Source organism: Cyprinus carpio, unplaced genomic scaffold, assembly GCF_018340385.1.
Source record: "Cyprinus carpio isolate SPL01 unplaced genomic scaffold, ASM1834038v1 S000006749, whole genome shotgun sequence".
Lineage (NCBI taxonomy): Eukaryota > Metazoa > Chordata > Actinopteri > Cypriniformes > Cyprinidae > Cyprinus > Cyprinus carpio.
In genome coordinates, this window is record NW_024879348.1 from 1,016,099 (window position 1) to 1,031,570 (window position 15,472).

The following is a 15,472-nucleotide window of genomic DNA, read 5'->3' on the forward strand; positions in this document are numbered from 1 at the left end:
TCCCTACGGGTAGGATGTGGTCTCCGTAGCGACCTTTTCCCTAAGGCTCGCTTCCCCATCGTTCTGCCAAGCTGAAAGAACAAATAGGGAAGATTTGAAGCAATCTTTCACTGAAGGTTGAAATCCCTTCCAAAAACTTTTTGTGGACGGAACAGCAGCATGGCCTTCTCCAGCAGCGATGTACTCACCCTTTTTGGTCCCCTTCGGTACCAAAGGTCAGTGAAATTTGCGCTGGGGCTTTGGGAAGGTCACGACCTTAAGCGTAGCTTTTGTGACACGCTGCGGCTTGTCGACAATTGCAGCGCCACAGGGTTGTGACGGTGTTCAGGTTTGTGGCGTTTTCCATAGGACCCCATATGTCGTTCGACATAACTCGTAGTGACCGACAGATAGGGAACGTCTCAGTTACGTACGCAACCCTCGTTCCCTGATGGAGGGAACGGAGACGTTATGTCCCCATGCCACAACCTTGAACCATTCGCTGTTGCCGGGACACGTTCTCGGCTCCTCAGCGTAAAACCTGAATGAGTGGATGCACCTGTCGCCTATTTATACCCGTAGGCACGGGGAGTGGCTCAGGGATGTAAAAATCCACTAGCTAATTTTCATTGGCGTTTTCTCTTAAACTCAGAGATGATTGGCCTCCCAAGTGAGACCCCATATGTCGTTCGACATAACGTCTCCGTTCCCTCCATCAGGGAACGAGGGTTACGTACGTAACCGAGACGTTACAGTATAAGCAAAGGGTAGCATCATTTGTTTTCAGAGCAAATGCCACTTGATATTTTTCCTAACTAATAAATTAAGGCCTAAACTAGACTAATACAAATTTTATGTGTAGCTTAAGTGTCTGAATAATTTTTGGTGTCACTACTGTCAAAAACATTAATATTGTATTATTTGTTCTGTATATTGTATTATGTCTGGATCTTCTATTCGTAACAGCAACATTCAACCAGACCTCCTCAGGCAGTAGTGCTCCTTTTCAGCATATGGTGACCATAAGACTTCCAGAATGTTCTACTGCCATTACAGAGGGAACTTTTTCAATGTAGGCAACTGGATCATTGAGGAACCACAGAACGATGAGTAATCACTGCAGCTCATTTCAAGTGCTTTGTGCCGTTTCTTTGTGCATACTTTCAGTGAACTTTCCAGAGCTCTTGCCAGTTTTATATTTCAATCTTACTTCTTTGACAGCAAAGAGAAGGCTTGTTATAAACCATGCAGAAGGAGATGGTAGACATATGATCACCCTTGAGACTTCAGCTCAACACAAATTTTCATCAGTAGTGCTCCGAGGCGAATGAAAGAAAATGGCAACACACTCACAGGCTTATACAGAGAAACATGAAAAATTAAAAGGAAGCAACTGACTCATTTTTAATGGATCACATAAACGTGGTCAGTGCAAATTTACATCAAGTACAAAGAGTGCTATTGTCACAGAGGTTGTATATTATACATGTATAAACATCTATAATATACATCAAATTAGAAAGAGAGAGAACCTGCCGATTCAGTTGACGCCAGAGCTGTCATTTAACAAGCATAATAATCAAAAACAAATTATTAATTCATAGGTCACTCCTCCAACTCCAATGCTATTCCAAAATACTTGACAAAACAATAACAACATATTATTCTCATGGCATGTTTACTGTAACTCAACAGCTGAATATCTGATATGTTGTAGGCTATTGCTGATGTTGCATAGGCTTCAAGACATTAGGCAAAAACACCCCCCCCCTTTTTTTGTGCACACATGAATTTTTTTTTTAGATTTTAAGCTATCTTGCCTTTCATAACTTTCTTCAGACTAGTAGAAAAAAAACATTAAGTGTTTATTTTATTACACATCTAGCATCCATTTGCTTCTTTACACTTCAGTTACAATAGGCTACATATGTTTAAAGGCAGTTTTCTCAAAATGGTGAACATTTATTTATTTGTTATTTTATTTTATTTATTACATATTTATTTTGCCTGTTGTTTGGAAGTTTTTTTTTTATTTATGGAGCATTAAAATGCATGAAACAATTCTCTTCATCCAATGCTTATGCTATTCTAAACTCTAGAGAAAAGTGCAACTCTTTATTATTATTTTTTTATTATGGAAGATAATTTTTTTTTTGCATTTTTAATTTGATAATGCAACATTTGCATATTCATAAAACTTTTTACAAAACGTGTAGTAGGCCTACAAAAATTATTTTTATGTGCTGTGAATAATCAACTGGGGAAGTGGTGATATCAATTAGTTATTTTTTTTATCTATTGATCTGTGGTCTCTTGCCCTAAGAAGTAAGGAGTAGCCTACCATCTTGTCATGTTTAGTAGTAGCTGGTTGTTCTCAATGGCACGTATCTTTGTTCGTGTGAGATTTGTAAAGTGGGCTTTATGTAGGCTACACAAATATGCATAAACGTAGCCTACAGCAAATATTTGAAAACGGCGATGTTTAGACTGATTTGGTTACAGGGATTTGTGCATTTGGGAAGGTTTGGCCGGACGAGCCACGTCACACAGCGTGAATCCATCTATTGGTCAAACACAAGCATATGCTGCTCCTTTTTCCTCCCTATGGCAGTTTTACGCCCCAAACAGTAAATAATATTTTTGCCCAATCAGCTTAACAAACCTTCGAGAAACACTTTTATGTTTGTCATATGCATCTTTAATCGGCTTTGCATTCGTTTCTGGCAGTCGTTGCCTTTGTGTTGGTTTCTTTTGCATCACTTTTCGAGACAATGGAGTCTCTTCGCCATCAGCGCTTACAGCCCGGTATCGGATACGGAGCGAGCGCGACCGGGACTCTCCGGTCCCTGCGGCCCGGTGTAACCGGCACTCTTTCCTCGGCTCAGGGTTCCCACATCTCGGTGTCTGCCTCCCCGGGGCCGCCGCCACCACCGCCGCCGCTCCAGCTCCACAGCCTCGGGTCCGGTATCATGGGCAGCGGGTTCGGTTCGGTAGACATGTCGGCGGGTCTGGGTCTGTCCAATCCTAGCAACCCGGCGGTTCTGAGAGAGGCAGTGGACGCGGTGGTCCGGAGCTTTGCCAAACACACGCAAGGATACGGCAGGGGTATGTGGGGTGAACATGGACATGTTTTGCACATGAGAACATAAGAGTCAATGATAAACAACAACATATTTTTTTTGAAAACAATTAAAATGTAAATGTAAAAAGTGATTAGAAATGTATTCAACGTGTATTCAAATTGGTTCTTATATTCAATTTTATACATTTGAGTTTTCAAAATGGCAGTATTTAAAAAGTAGTTTAAGCATCATATAACAAGTAAAATAAACAAAAATAAATGCACATTAAACACACACATCTTTATTTTCACAAATTAGTTTTTGAATAATGAATATCATTAAGTTTTCTTGGGGTTACTTATTTTGAACTGAATTAAGTTTACCCTTTCTTAAAAAATTACAAATATGATATCTGTCTATCTATCTATGTTTTTCAAATATTAATCATATATATAAATGTGTGTGTGTGTGTGTGTGTGTACATTGACTTTAAGTCCTCCAAAATAAGAATTTTAATTCAGAAATTAAAAACTTGATAATTATAGGAGAGATTCTCATCCTCTGTATGAATTGCATTTTTAATGTATTTTTGAATTATTTAATATACTAGATCTGGACAAGAAATGTGCCACTTTATTGACCCACGTGCGAGATATTTCAAGCAACGTAAACACATTCAGAAATCAGTATTAATACTTCTCACGAATTCACACTCAGGCGGTGTCTCAGCAGTAACTGAGCTTTGAATCTCATTTCATTCCAAAATGAAAAGAAAAAAAAATTGTATAAAGCCTATATTTAGAACCATTAAGAGTTTTGCATTTATTATAAATTATATAATATTATTTAAATTAATTTAAATTAAGATGAGAGTCATCGAGAACAATATACAGGAAAGGCAGTGTGGTTAATTGTTATGAAATAATAATAAATAAAAGTTTAATTTTCTTGGAATATATTGTTTTCTTCTGATTTTCAATGTATTACCCAGACATGTTCTTCGTGAGATGCACTCATGCAGCTCCCTAACTAGACAGCATTTTGCAGCACCGTAGGTGTGTTTAAACATTCAATCTGAGCACTCCGATTGAGCCCCATGACATGCTGACCTAATTACATTAAATGGATTATTGTTGGATAGACTGTTGCCAGTGTTCTTTAGAGGCAGGCTAAGTGTTTTAATCTAGCTCCTAGACACCTCAGACCGTCTGAATGTAACCTCCAAGAAGCTTAGTATAAGCTTTATATATATATATATATATATATATATATATATATATATATATATATATATATATATATATATATATATATATATATATATATATGCTTGAGTGTTACGTGCGGCTGTGATGATTTTTACATTACTCCTTTCCAAATACACCACCCTTTATTTCCTGTTAGAAATTAGTATCTAAGCAATTCCACAACAACAAGCTTCCTTTAAATCAGCCATTCAATGAGCATATGCTTTTCATTGTTTACTGTCACAGTCATAGTGAAAGATGAATTTATGAACTTGTTTTGTAAAAGTACCGTTCATCAAATTGTTCCAAACCTGTATGAGCTGCTTTCTTCTGCTGAACACACAAGAAGATATTTTGAACCGAACAGCTGCCAGTAGCCACTGTCAGGTTTGGAACAACTTGAGAGTGAGTAAATGAGTGAACTTTTGGGTGAACTCTCTTAAGCAATATTAAAAACACAACACAAGTTTCTTCAATTTGAGTAGAATTAGCAAAACTGAAGAATTAGTGCATGATATCAGGTGTTTGATGATATGTGAAATGTGACTGCTGCTGTTTCAAGCCACATTTGAACTCATGAGTCTTAAAATAAACTAGAATGGTGTTGTATACTGTGATCTGATGGTCTTATTCCCACAGTGAATGTCGTGGAGGCCTTGCAGGAGTTCTGGCAGATGAAGCAGTCACGAGGTGCTGACCTGAGGAACGGGGCTCTTGTCGTCTATGAGATGGTCCCATCCAACAACCCCCCTTACGTCTGCTACGTCAGTCTCCCCGGGGGAAGTTGCTTTGGGAGTTTTCAGGCAAGCAATATTCTCTTTACATTTTCCAATTCATTTGTCTTGGAACTTCAGATCTTCAGAAATAAATAATTGTGTTTTGGTTGCCATCTGTGTCTGTATATTTTATGCCTAATGTTTTCTCTTGAGGATCTCTTGGAAATTAATTCTGTGAGCATCTTCAGGATTCGATTACAGTGTGGTTAAATAGCATCTTTGATCTTCTCAGTTCTGCCCGACCAAAGCTGAAGCAAGACGAAGCGCGGCCAAAATTGCCCTAATGAATTCTGTTTTCAATGAGCATCCATCTCGACGCATCACAGATGAGTTCATAGAGAAGAGTGTGTGTGAGGCTCTAGCCTCTTTTAATGTGAGTTCTCACAGTTATCTCAGTTTTTGAGTGGATTTTTGTTCTGGCTAAAGAGATAGTTCACCCAAAATTTAAAGCTTCATTTACTGTTTTATTTCTTCTGGGGAACACCATGCAGTTACAATGAATGAGCACTGGAGCTTTAAAAGGGATAGTTCACCCAAAAATGAAAATTCTGTCATTAATTATTCATCCTCATGTCGTTCCAAACCCGTAAGACCTTCGTTCATCTTCAGAACACAAATTAAGATATTTTCAATGCATTCCGAGAGCTCTCTGACTCTCCATAGACAGCAAGGATCCTTACATGATCAAGGCTCAGTACGAGAATACCTTTTGTGCGCAAAGAAAACAAAACTAATGACTTTATTCAACAATTCATCACCCTATAGCGCCATTTTGGAGAGTATCACATATGTAAACAACGTATGTACGCAGATGCGCTGTTTACGTTGATTATGCTTTGATCTGAACGTTAACAACATATCTGCGTACATACGTTGCATACATTGTTTACATATGTGATAATCTCCAAAATGGCGCTATAGGGTGATGAATTGTTGAATAAAGTCATTAGTTTTGTTTTCTTTGCGCACAAAAGGTATTCTCGTAGCTTTGTAAAATTAGGGTTGAACCCCTGATGTCACATGGCCTTATGAAGGTCTTACGGGTTTGGAACAACATGAGGGTGAGTATCAATTACAGAATTTAAATTTTTTGGTGAACTATCCCTTTAAGCTTTGTAAAAATATAAATGCCTTTACTGTCACTTTTTGAGCAATTTAATGCAATCCTTGCTGAATGAAAGAACTCATTTCTCTCAGATCAAACCCAGAACCTTTGAACAATAGTGTATTGTTGACATTGTTGACCTTTACTCATTTGTATTTACTGTAGGGAAACAGAGAAGAAGCGGATAACCCTAGTACAGGCATCGGTGCTTTTCGGTTCATGTTAGAGTCTAATAAGGGGAAATCTATGCTAGAGTTCCAGGTAAGTGAGATCATTATTGGACTTTATGAAAAGTTGTGAGTAACTGTAAATGTGGATTTTAATTTTAAACCTTTTTCTTAGGAACTGATGACAGTTTTCCAGCTTCTCCATTGGAATGGTAGTCTGAAAGCCATGAGAGAAAGGCAGTGCTCTCGTCAGGTAAAGACAAATATACTATTTTCAATAATACTTAAGAGTCATATCATGAGGAGTGATATATACCTACATCTTTTGAAATAAAACCGTTTACTCCACTATGTAAAAACATGCTGTAACTTTCAGATCTCAAATCTTCCTGCTCACTCCAAAAATACCATTCATTAAAACTATTCTGACATGATCGACCTCATTCACGTCAACAACAACTATTCTGAGTTCAGAAACCTGGCTGACTAGTCACAGTGAAATAAAAAGAAAGAAGTAGCATAGAAACTGTTATTCCTAATAATAGGAAAGTAATGAAAAGTAAAATGTAGGAAAGTCCACCAAACTTTATAATGCTCCTGACAGATTTAGGATCAGAGAGATGCTGCAAAATGCAATAAATAAATAAATAGTAACTTAAAAAAAAAAAAGTTTAATAAAATATAAAATAAATAAATAAAATATACAAAAATTAAAAAGTTTATTTTTATATTTAGTTTAACTTGATATACTATAATAACTGAAACTAAAATAAAAATGAATAAAAAACAATATAGACATTAAAAAAATTAATAAAAATGACAAAAACAATCAAGTGCTAAAACTTTAACTAAAATGGAAAAGGTAATACTAAAATGAATTAAAAATATTAACAAAATAACTACAATAGTATCTCAATAATAGTAAAATAACAGACAAAAATTATGAAAAATAAAATATAATTGCATTTTGGCACAAAAAAACTAAAAACAATCTCATTTAACACACACACACACACACACACACACACACACACACACACACACACACACACACACATATATATATATATATATATATATATATTTTTTTTTATTTTTTTATTTGTTATTATTCCTTGTTAGTTTCTTGTAAATATTTATTTGGCCCATTAATATGTTTCACTGACCTGTCTATGGTGTGTATAACAATCAGCCTTTTTTGTAAACAGGAAGTGCTTGCTCATTACTCCCACCGAGCGCTAGACGATGATATGCGCACACAAATGGCCGCCGACTGGGTCAGTCGAGAACACGTTTTATCCGGTACCATCAATCGAGAGATGGCCGCCACCGAGCGCGAGCTGGAAGAGGCCCGTCTGGCAGGACGGGAGCTGCGCTTTTATAAAGAAAAGAAAGACATTCTGCTAATGGCAGTGGGGCAGCTAGGTGGGTCAAACACTTCAACTCTGCCCTGCACATGCTGAAGAGTATGAAGACGTGTCAGACGTGCCGTATGATTGTACCAGATAGCACTCCAAATCTCAAAACAGTCTTTTTTAACTTGTGTTTGTGTGTGAGGAGGAGTCAAAGAATCAGCATTTTGAATGATTCCACAGACAAGTTTCTGTCCTTTTGATTTGAACATGTAAGGCATTTTAAACTTGGAACAGAATTAAGCGCTATATTGCTATTATTACTATACCAGTATTATCCTCCAGTGTTATCGGTTGACTGTACTGGCACATGGACCTAGTATGTCGGGGAAAATCCATTTCGAGGCCTTCTTTGCATTGTACTACTCATGAATCCTATTTTATGTGGGCGCTGCTTTTTTTAGCTAATTCGCCAAATCACTGCCTATTCGCTTCTCTTAGGAGATACAGTTGTGAGGTCAAGTCACCTTCATAGCTACAGATTGATCACAGTGATACAGTTGTTTTCAGTAGTCTGCATTTACATTCACATAATAGCCTTGCTCATTTATTTTGGGAATATACAAGCCTTTGCTTTGTAGTGTTTATGTAAACACACATTTATACAGTACTTTTAAATTAGCTAAACCTTTCTACAAGAGCCAAATGCCTTAGCATAAATGTTTGCTAAGGAAGCAACCTCACAATGTTTTCATAATACAAAGGTCAGATTTTCTTACACACTGTCACTGGCACAGGAAACATAGCAAGGCCATTTCCTCCAGCCTTCTTCTTGCATAGAAAAACTGAATCGGTGCCCTCATTACATTGCCTTCTGTTACTTTCGTGATTGTAGAGCAATCATGCTCAAGGCAACATTTTATTTCTACCTCCTTTCTGAAAGCTTTGGTGAACATTTATTAGCATATACACATAAAAGTGCAGATTGGATTTGTGTTAAAGGAATAGTTCACCCCAAAATGAAAATTTGCTGATAATGCACTAACCCTAAAGCTATTCAAGATGTAGAGTTTGTTTCTATATCAGAACAGATTTGGAGAAAGTTAGCATTACATCACTTGCTCACCAATGGATCCTCTGCAGTGAATGGGTGCCGTCAGAATGAGAGTCTAAAGAGCTAATAAAAGCATCACAATAATCCACAATGTCCATCATATTGATGTCTTTTCAGTGAAAAAAAAACATCCCATCTGAATCAAGAGAGAAATATGCACAAATCAAGCACAGTTTACAAGCAATAACATTTTAAAACAGTTCTAAATAAATATGCCAGTGGTTTTTGATATGAGAGGACAACAGGAGATGGATTTTTTTGTTCTGGAGGAAGTGTTATTATGGATTATGGACCTGTACTTTGTTCAGAAGCAACATTTTAAACTTAAAAACCTTAATGATGGATTTGTTCCTTGCAAACACACAGTTGTTCACTTTACCAGACAGTAATTGATGGACCAGAGTTGTGTGGATTACTTGTGGATTATTGTGATGTTTTTATCAGCTGTTTGGACTCTCATTCTGACGGCACCCATTCACTGCAGAGGATCCACTGGTGAGCAAGTGATGCAATGCTAAATGTCTCCAAATCTGTTCTGATTAAGAAACAAGCTCTTCATCTCGGATGATTGGAGAGTGATTAAATACTTAGCAAATTAGCATTTTTGAGAGAACTATTACTTCAAGATGAGCAATGCTTTGCAATAGGTTGCTTGATTCAGTGCAACAGCAAATAAAACCATATATTGCGTCTTATAGACACTTATTGGTCTCCCAACTCAAAATGGTCCTTATAGCCTGTACTATGCTTATAAATGAGTTGAAATCATAAATATACAATCAAATATTTTAAAAATGTAATCACATTCTTATTCCATCATCATAAATAACTGTATTATAACTGATCATAATGTGTTACTGGGTGAAGTGATGTTGTAAACTTGATTGTTAATGTTGTATCCCAGCCATTTGTTTCAGTATTAGGGGCTACGGTATGATGTCAGATCATTTTAGATCAGGAGAACCGTCACTGCTTTCTCCTTGAACTGAATTTTAAAAGACTAGCTGCTAAATCTTGATCATAACTTCACAATGATGCTTCATGTAGGATGTGCATGGTGAGAAACATCAATGATTGTCATTACTTTTAAGGGCTAATTGTAATTATTTGTTTTCCATTGTGGTAGTACAGTAAACATCATAGTTTAACTGCAGAACTGTATTAATTATTATTTAAAGCCCTGGAAGTTTATAGGCTGGTATTATAATAATGGTAATATAAACAGACTGTATTGCAGTTATTTACATGACATAAGAAGAAAGAAAGTATAGTTAAACTATTCACCCACAAAGTTTATTGTAAAAATGCAGCTATCAATGAAACCTAAAGCCCCCTTTCTTTAAATTTTCATAATGTGCAAGATCACTACAAATTATTTATTCATTTGAGACCATGTATTTTGTGAAATGACAATGAAGATTTTGTGAAAGACGCCCATTACTAACAGTACAATTTCCAATTATATTAATATTTCTTTTTCAGTGTAATTACCACGTTTCTGAAAATAATTTCTGAGTGTTCTCTCAATGTAATTTGTTTGTACCTTGTCATATGATTCCATCATATGCCACTAAAGTGTATTGAAATGTAAACTGCATTGCATATACACTGCATATAATTTTATACAATTTGTTGGGTCTTTTCCCTGCGTTTTTTTACACTCTTGTTTACCAGAATTATTTTTCAAATAATACTTAAGATAGTGAAATTGAATCAGTGCATGTGAATACATTTTATACGTTCTCTATTTGTTTTGTAGTCTTACCATTTTACATGTTTTATAAGATTTTGATGCGTAGCCAGTGTTTTGTTGGTTTATATTCTTTACAAATCAATAAAGCAATTTAAAACTCACCCATTTCACAGGCTGTGGTCCATTAAGGTTAAAAAAATTTTTTTTTTTTTTTTTTAGAAAAACATAACCACGTCGAACATGTTTCACAGTAACGTTAAATACATGACTTTTATTGAGCCAGGGCTTTTATTTTGAAATCGAGTAACTTAGGTGTCTAGTTATACGATGACCGTCATAAATATTTGTATATATATTTCTTTATAATACAAAACAGCAATTTGGGAAATAAGCGCGTTGTATTATATTGGTATATTAAAGCAAGTACAAATTCGACTCGTTAAACAAATTGACGCTCTGATATTTTTGTCAGGCAAAATAAACAACCACCCTTCTAGGGGTCCTGTAACATCCCATTGCATTTCATGTGGTTGTGGAATGACAGTCTGTGAGACATAAGTGCACAAATATATGCGAATTTTGATAGAGTATTAATGCTTTGTTACGGTTTGGTGGCTATGATTAATATTTCCAAATAAATTAATTCATTAATCTTCTATCGTTAAGTCTGTAGTAATCATGTGGGCGGTCGCATCTTCAAGGTTTGTCCTTCAAAGCTGCTGGAATCTAACAAATCTAAAATCTTCCTTGAGTCGAGTACAGAATCTGTCACAAACAGCATGCAAGGTAAGCGGCAGGAAAACAACAATTTAAGCTGAAAACGCAACGCTGATCATTGTGCTGTTTTGCATTTCAGAATACATGATTTCTGACTATTATTATTGTGACGTCGTCTTGCCCAGGTGCAAATAAGACCATTTTTTATGATCTCTTTAAATGATTGATGACTTAAAACACACACACACACACACACACACACACACACACACACACACATACTGCATGTATTTATATATATATATATATATATATAATATATATATATATGTGTGTGTGTGTATTTATGTATGTATGTATGTGTGTATATATATATATATATATATATATATATATATATATATATACATACATACATATATACACATACATATATACACACACACACACATATATATATATATACACACACACACACACACATAAATATATGCAGTGTGTGTGTGTGTGTTTTAAGTCATCAATCATTTAAAGAGATCATGAAAAAGGCTCTTCAAAACACATCAAAAGGTCTAGATGTGTATATATATATATATATATATATAGATATGCATCTACACCTTTTGATGTTTTTCTAAGCAATTATTAATTTGATCTTATTCCAGAATACAGTTATTGTTGAACGCTGCTGGAACGTTCCTTTATCAAAAGAGGGAAAGCCACCCAAACTACATCCCCGAAGACACCGGGTGTACCGCTTGGTTGACGACACAAAACACAAACCCCAGGACAAAATGGAGCTCATCCTCACCCAGACGGTGCCCAGTGAGTGCTTTTGCCTCTCAAAAAATATAAGTATGATTTCAGAACTGGTGGTTTTTGATGTAAATATTTATTTTACAGAGCTTGGTGGACGAGGCGACACAGTTTTTGTGAAAAAATCATTGGGCCGCAACAAACTGCTACTCCAAGGTCTGGCTGTCTATCCATCACAAGAAAACAAAGACATGTTTGCAGAGGAAATAAGGGTTAGTTTCATCTTCAAATCAGTTAATTTGTCATTAAAGAAATAGTTTACTAAAAAATAAAAATTTGCTGAATTTTCTCCAGCCATCCAAGATGTTAATGAGTTTGTTTCTGCATCGGAACAGGTTTGGAGAAATTTAGTATTACCGTAAATCACTTGCTCACCAGTGGATCCTCTGCAGTGAATGGGTGCCGTCAGAATGAGAGTCCAGACAGCTGATAAAAACACAGCAATAATCCTAGTTACATTAAACATAGTTAATGTCTTGTGAAGTGAAAAACTGTGCTGTGAGTAACAGTTTAAAATTAAAAACATCTTCTGGACTCTCATTCTGACGGCACCCATTCACTGTAGAGGATCCATCAGTGAGCAAGTGATGTAATGCAACATTTCTCTACATTTTTTCCAATAAAAACAAACAAACTCATCTGCATCTTGGATGGCCTGAGGATGAGTACATTTTAAGCAAATTTTAACTTTTGGGTGAACATCATTTAAAGTGTTGAGAGTTGGCTTTTTTCCTGTAGCTGCTTCGGGAGGGACGACCCGAGGACAGAGTCCAGACACGCACAGGACAGCTAGTGAGTTAACTTGTGTGTTTTAGACTTTAAAACATTGATATATATATCTAAGCTGTTATGTGTTTGACTACAAAATTACATGTTTCATATTTTTATATTGGTTTCCAGTTGCTTCATTGAGTCTTTGTGTTCATGTTACAGACTGTTGAATTCTTGAAGAAAACTCATCTTGAAGTTCCCATGCACACTTCAATTCAGTACTCGCTCACTAAAGAGATCGTTTGTAGACAGTTTCTTAGACGGGTAAGATAGAAAAGGGGAAGTATATTGGAAGTAGTAATTCTGTCAACTCAGAATCGTAAAAGCATGAAATTTAATAACCAGAAACACCACAATATCACAACACACATATAAATATATAGAGAGAGAGTGGTGTGAGAATTCTTTTGCCCCCTTGCTCTTTTTTTACATGTCACACTTGAATGATTAAGATCATCAAACAAATTTTAATTAGACAAAGATAACCCGAATAAATACAAAATGCAGTTTTAAAATAATGTCTTCATTTAAAAAGAGAAAAAAGCTGTCCAAACCTGCTTGGCACTACATGAAAAAGTAATCTAATAACTGGTTGTGCCGCCCTTTGCAGCAACAACAATCAAGCATTTGTGATCACTGGCAATGAGTTTTTTACATCGTTGTGGGTGAATTTTGGCCCACTCTTCTTTACAGAATTGTTTTAATTCAGCCACATTGGAGGGTTTTCGAGCATGAATGGACTGTTTAAGGTCATGCCACAGCATCTCATTTGGATTTAAGCCCAGACTTTGACAAGGCCACTCCAAAACCTTCATTTTGTTTTTCTTGAGCCATTCTTGAGGTGGACTTGCTGGTGTGTTTGGGATCTTTGTCCCGCTGCAGAACCCAAGTGCGCTTGAGCTTGAGTTCACAAACTGACGGCTGGACGTTCTTCTTCAGGATTTTCTGATAGAGTGCAGAATTCATGGTTACATTAATTATGGCAAGTCATCCAGCAGCCCCAGACCATCACACTGCCACCACCATGTTTGACTGTTGGTATGATGTTCTTTTTATGAAATGCTGTGTTGGTTTTATGCTAGATGTAATGGGACACACACATTCCAAAACGTTCAACTTTTGTCGCATCAGTCCACAGAATATTTGCCCAAAAGTCTTGGGTATAATCAAGATATGTTTTGGGCAAATGTAAGATGAGCCTTTGTGTTCTTTTTGGTCAGCAGTTGCTTTTGCCTTGGAACTCTCCCATGGATGCCGTTTTTGCCCAGTCTCTTTCTTATTGTTGAATCATGAACACTGACTTTAATTGAGGCAAGTGAGGCCTGCAGTTCTTTAGATGTTGTTCTGTGTTCTTTCATGACCTCCTGGATGCGTTGTTGTTGTGCTCTTGGAGTAATTTTGGCAGGTCGGCCGCTCCTGGGAAGGTTCACCACTGTTCCAAGTTTTCTCCATTTGTGGATAATGGCTCTGATCGTGGTTCGCTGGAGTCCCAAAGCCTTAGGAATGGCTTTATAACCCTTTCCAGACTGATAACGTTAACTATTTTGTTTCTCATCTGTTCTTGAATTTCTTAAGATCGTGGCATGATGTGTTGCTCTTTATGCATGCTTCACTTTATCAGACAGCTTCTATTTAAGTGATTTTTATATTCAACAGGTCTGGCAGTAATCAGGCCTGTGTGTAGCTAGTAAAAATTAACTCCGGTTTCTAAAATAATGTGAGTTATCACAGTTCTTTCATGATTTAACAGGAGGGGGCAATTCATTTTCACGTAGGTTTGGACAGCTTTTTTCACTTAAATGAAATCATAATTTAAAACCTGCATTTTGTATTTACTTGCATTATCTTTGTGTAATAAGAAAAATAGTTTGATGTTCTGAATCTTTTAAATGTGACAAATATGCAAAAAAAAAAAAAAAAAACGAAGGGGGCAAAAACATTTTCATGGCACTGCATATGTGTGTGTATATATATATATATATGTATATGTATATGTGTGTGTGTGTGTGTATATATTGTATAAAAATAATGCAGACCCACATTGTTCGCATAATCCGATGCAGTGTTTTATTATGTTGTTTTATTATATTATGTTATTTTGTTTTTACAGTTTGCTGTGTTTCTGTCCACAGCTCGGTGTGTTTGTGCCGACACATGCCTTGACTCTTCCAGAAGAACCAATCACAGGGCCTGGAGAGTACTGGTGTAATGTCACAGTATGTACATTTACTATTTAATAGTTTTATGATCATTTAGCTCTCATATAATTGATTCATCGCTTGCTATCTGAATGTTGTTTTCTCCTCTCTCAGGTGAACGGAGTGGACACGGTCAGGGTGTCCGTGTCTGTGGTGCCGTTTGTGGAGCCCAGTCAACGGCTGCTGATGAAGAAACAGGACAAGCAAGAGCAGTCAGATTCAGAGTAGTGTTTTCTTCACTAAAATGCCTTGCAGGAAACAACTTGGAGAATATACACAAGGAATTTGTTCAAATAAAATGATTTTTGTTAATTTCTTTTTGTGTGGTCTGTTTTTAACATTTTTACACTACTGCACATGATGCATTCATTAGTGATTGTTACGATCCATCACAAGTGTTGGGGAAAGTTACTTTTAAAAGTAATGCCTTACAATATTGCGTTACTCCCTAAAAAAGTAACTAAATACGTTACTT

At 36.2% G+C, this 15,472-nt stretch overlaps 2 protein-coding genes across 3 annotated transcripts; both read left to right on the plus strand.

Annotated features, from left to right (window-relative positions):
• Positions 1–2,444: 2,444 nt before the first annotated feature.
• Positions 2,445–8,821, plus strand: LOC109052788 (LIX1-like protein). The gene is made up of 6 exons (XM_042755798.1): positions 2,445–3,084; positions 4,928–5,091; positions 5,297–5,437; positions 6,335–6,430; positions 6,512–6,589; positions 7,545–8,821. Exons 1-6 carry the CDS (start codon positions 2,751–2,753, stop codon positions 7,797–7,799), a joined length of 1,068 nt encoding a protein of 355 aa, XP_042611732.1. The 5' UTR covers positions 2,445–2,750; the 3' UTR covers positions 7,800–8,821.
• Positions 8,822–10,953: 2,132 nt separating this feature from the next.
• On the plus strand, positions 10,954–15,309 carry mrpl9 (mitochondrial ribosomal protein L9). 2 transcript variants are annotated; one of them, XM_042755804.1, is made up of 8 exons: positions 10,954–11,049; positions 11,162–11,281; positions 11,878–12,037; positions 12,116–12,240; positions 12,767–12,820; positions 12,962–13,063; positions 14,932–15,015; positions 15,112–15,309. In XM_042755804.1, exons 2-8 carry the CDS (start codon positions 11,174–11,176, stop codon positions 15,223–15,225), a joined length of 747 nt encoding a protein of 248 aa, XP_042611738.1. In that variant the 5' UTR covers positions 10,954–11,049; positions 11,162–11,173; the 3' UTR covers positions 15,226–15,309. The 2 variants fall into 2 exon arrangements, with proteins under 2 accessions (XP_042611738.1, XP_018925756.2); XM_019070211.2 differs by having other exon boundaries at positions 10,986–11,281.
• Positions 15,310–15,472: the final 163 nt, after the last annotated feature.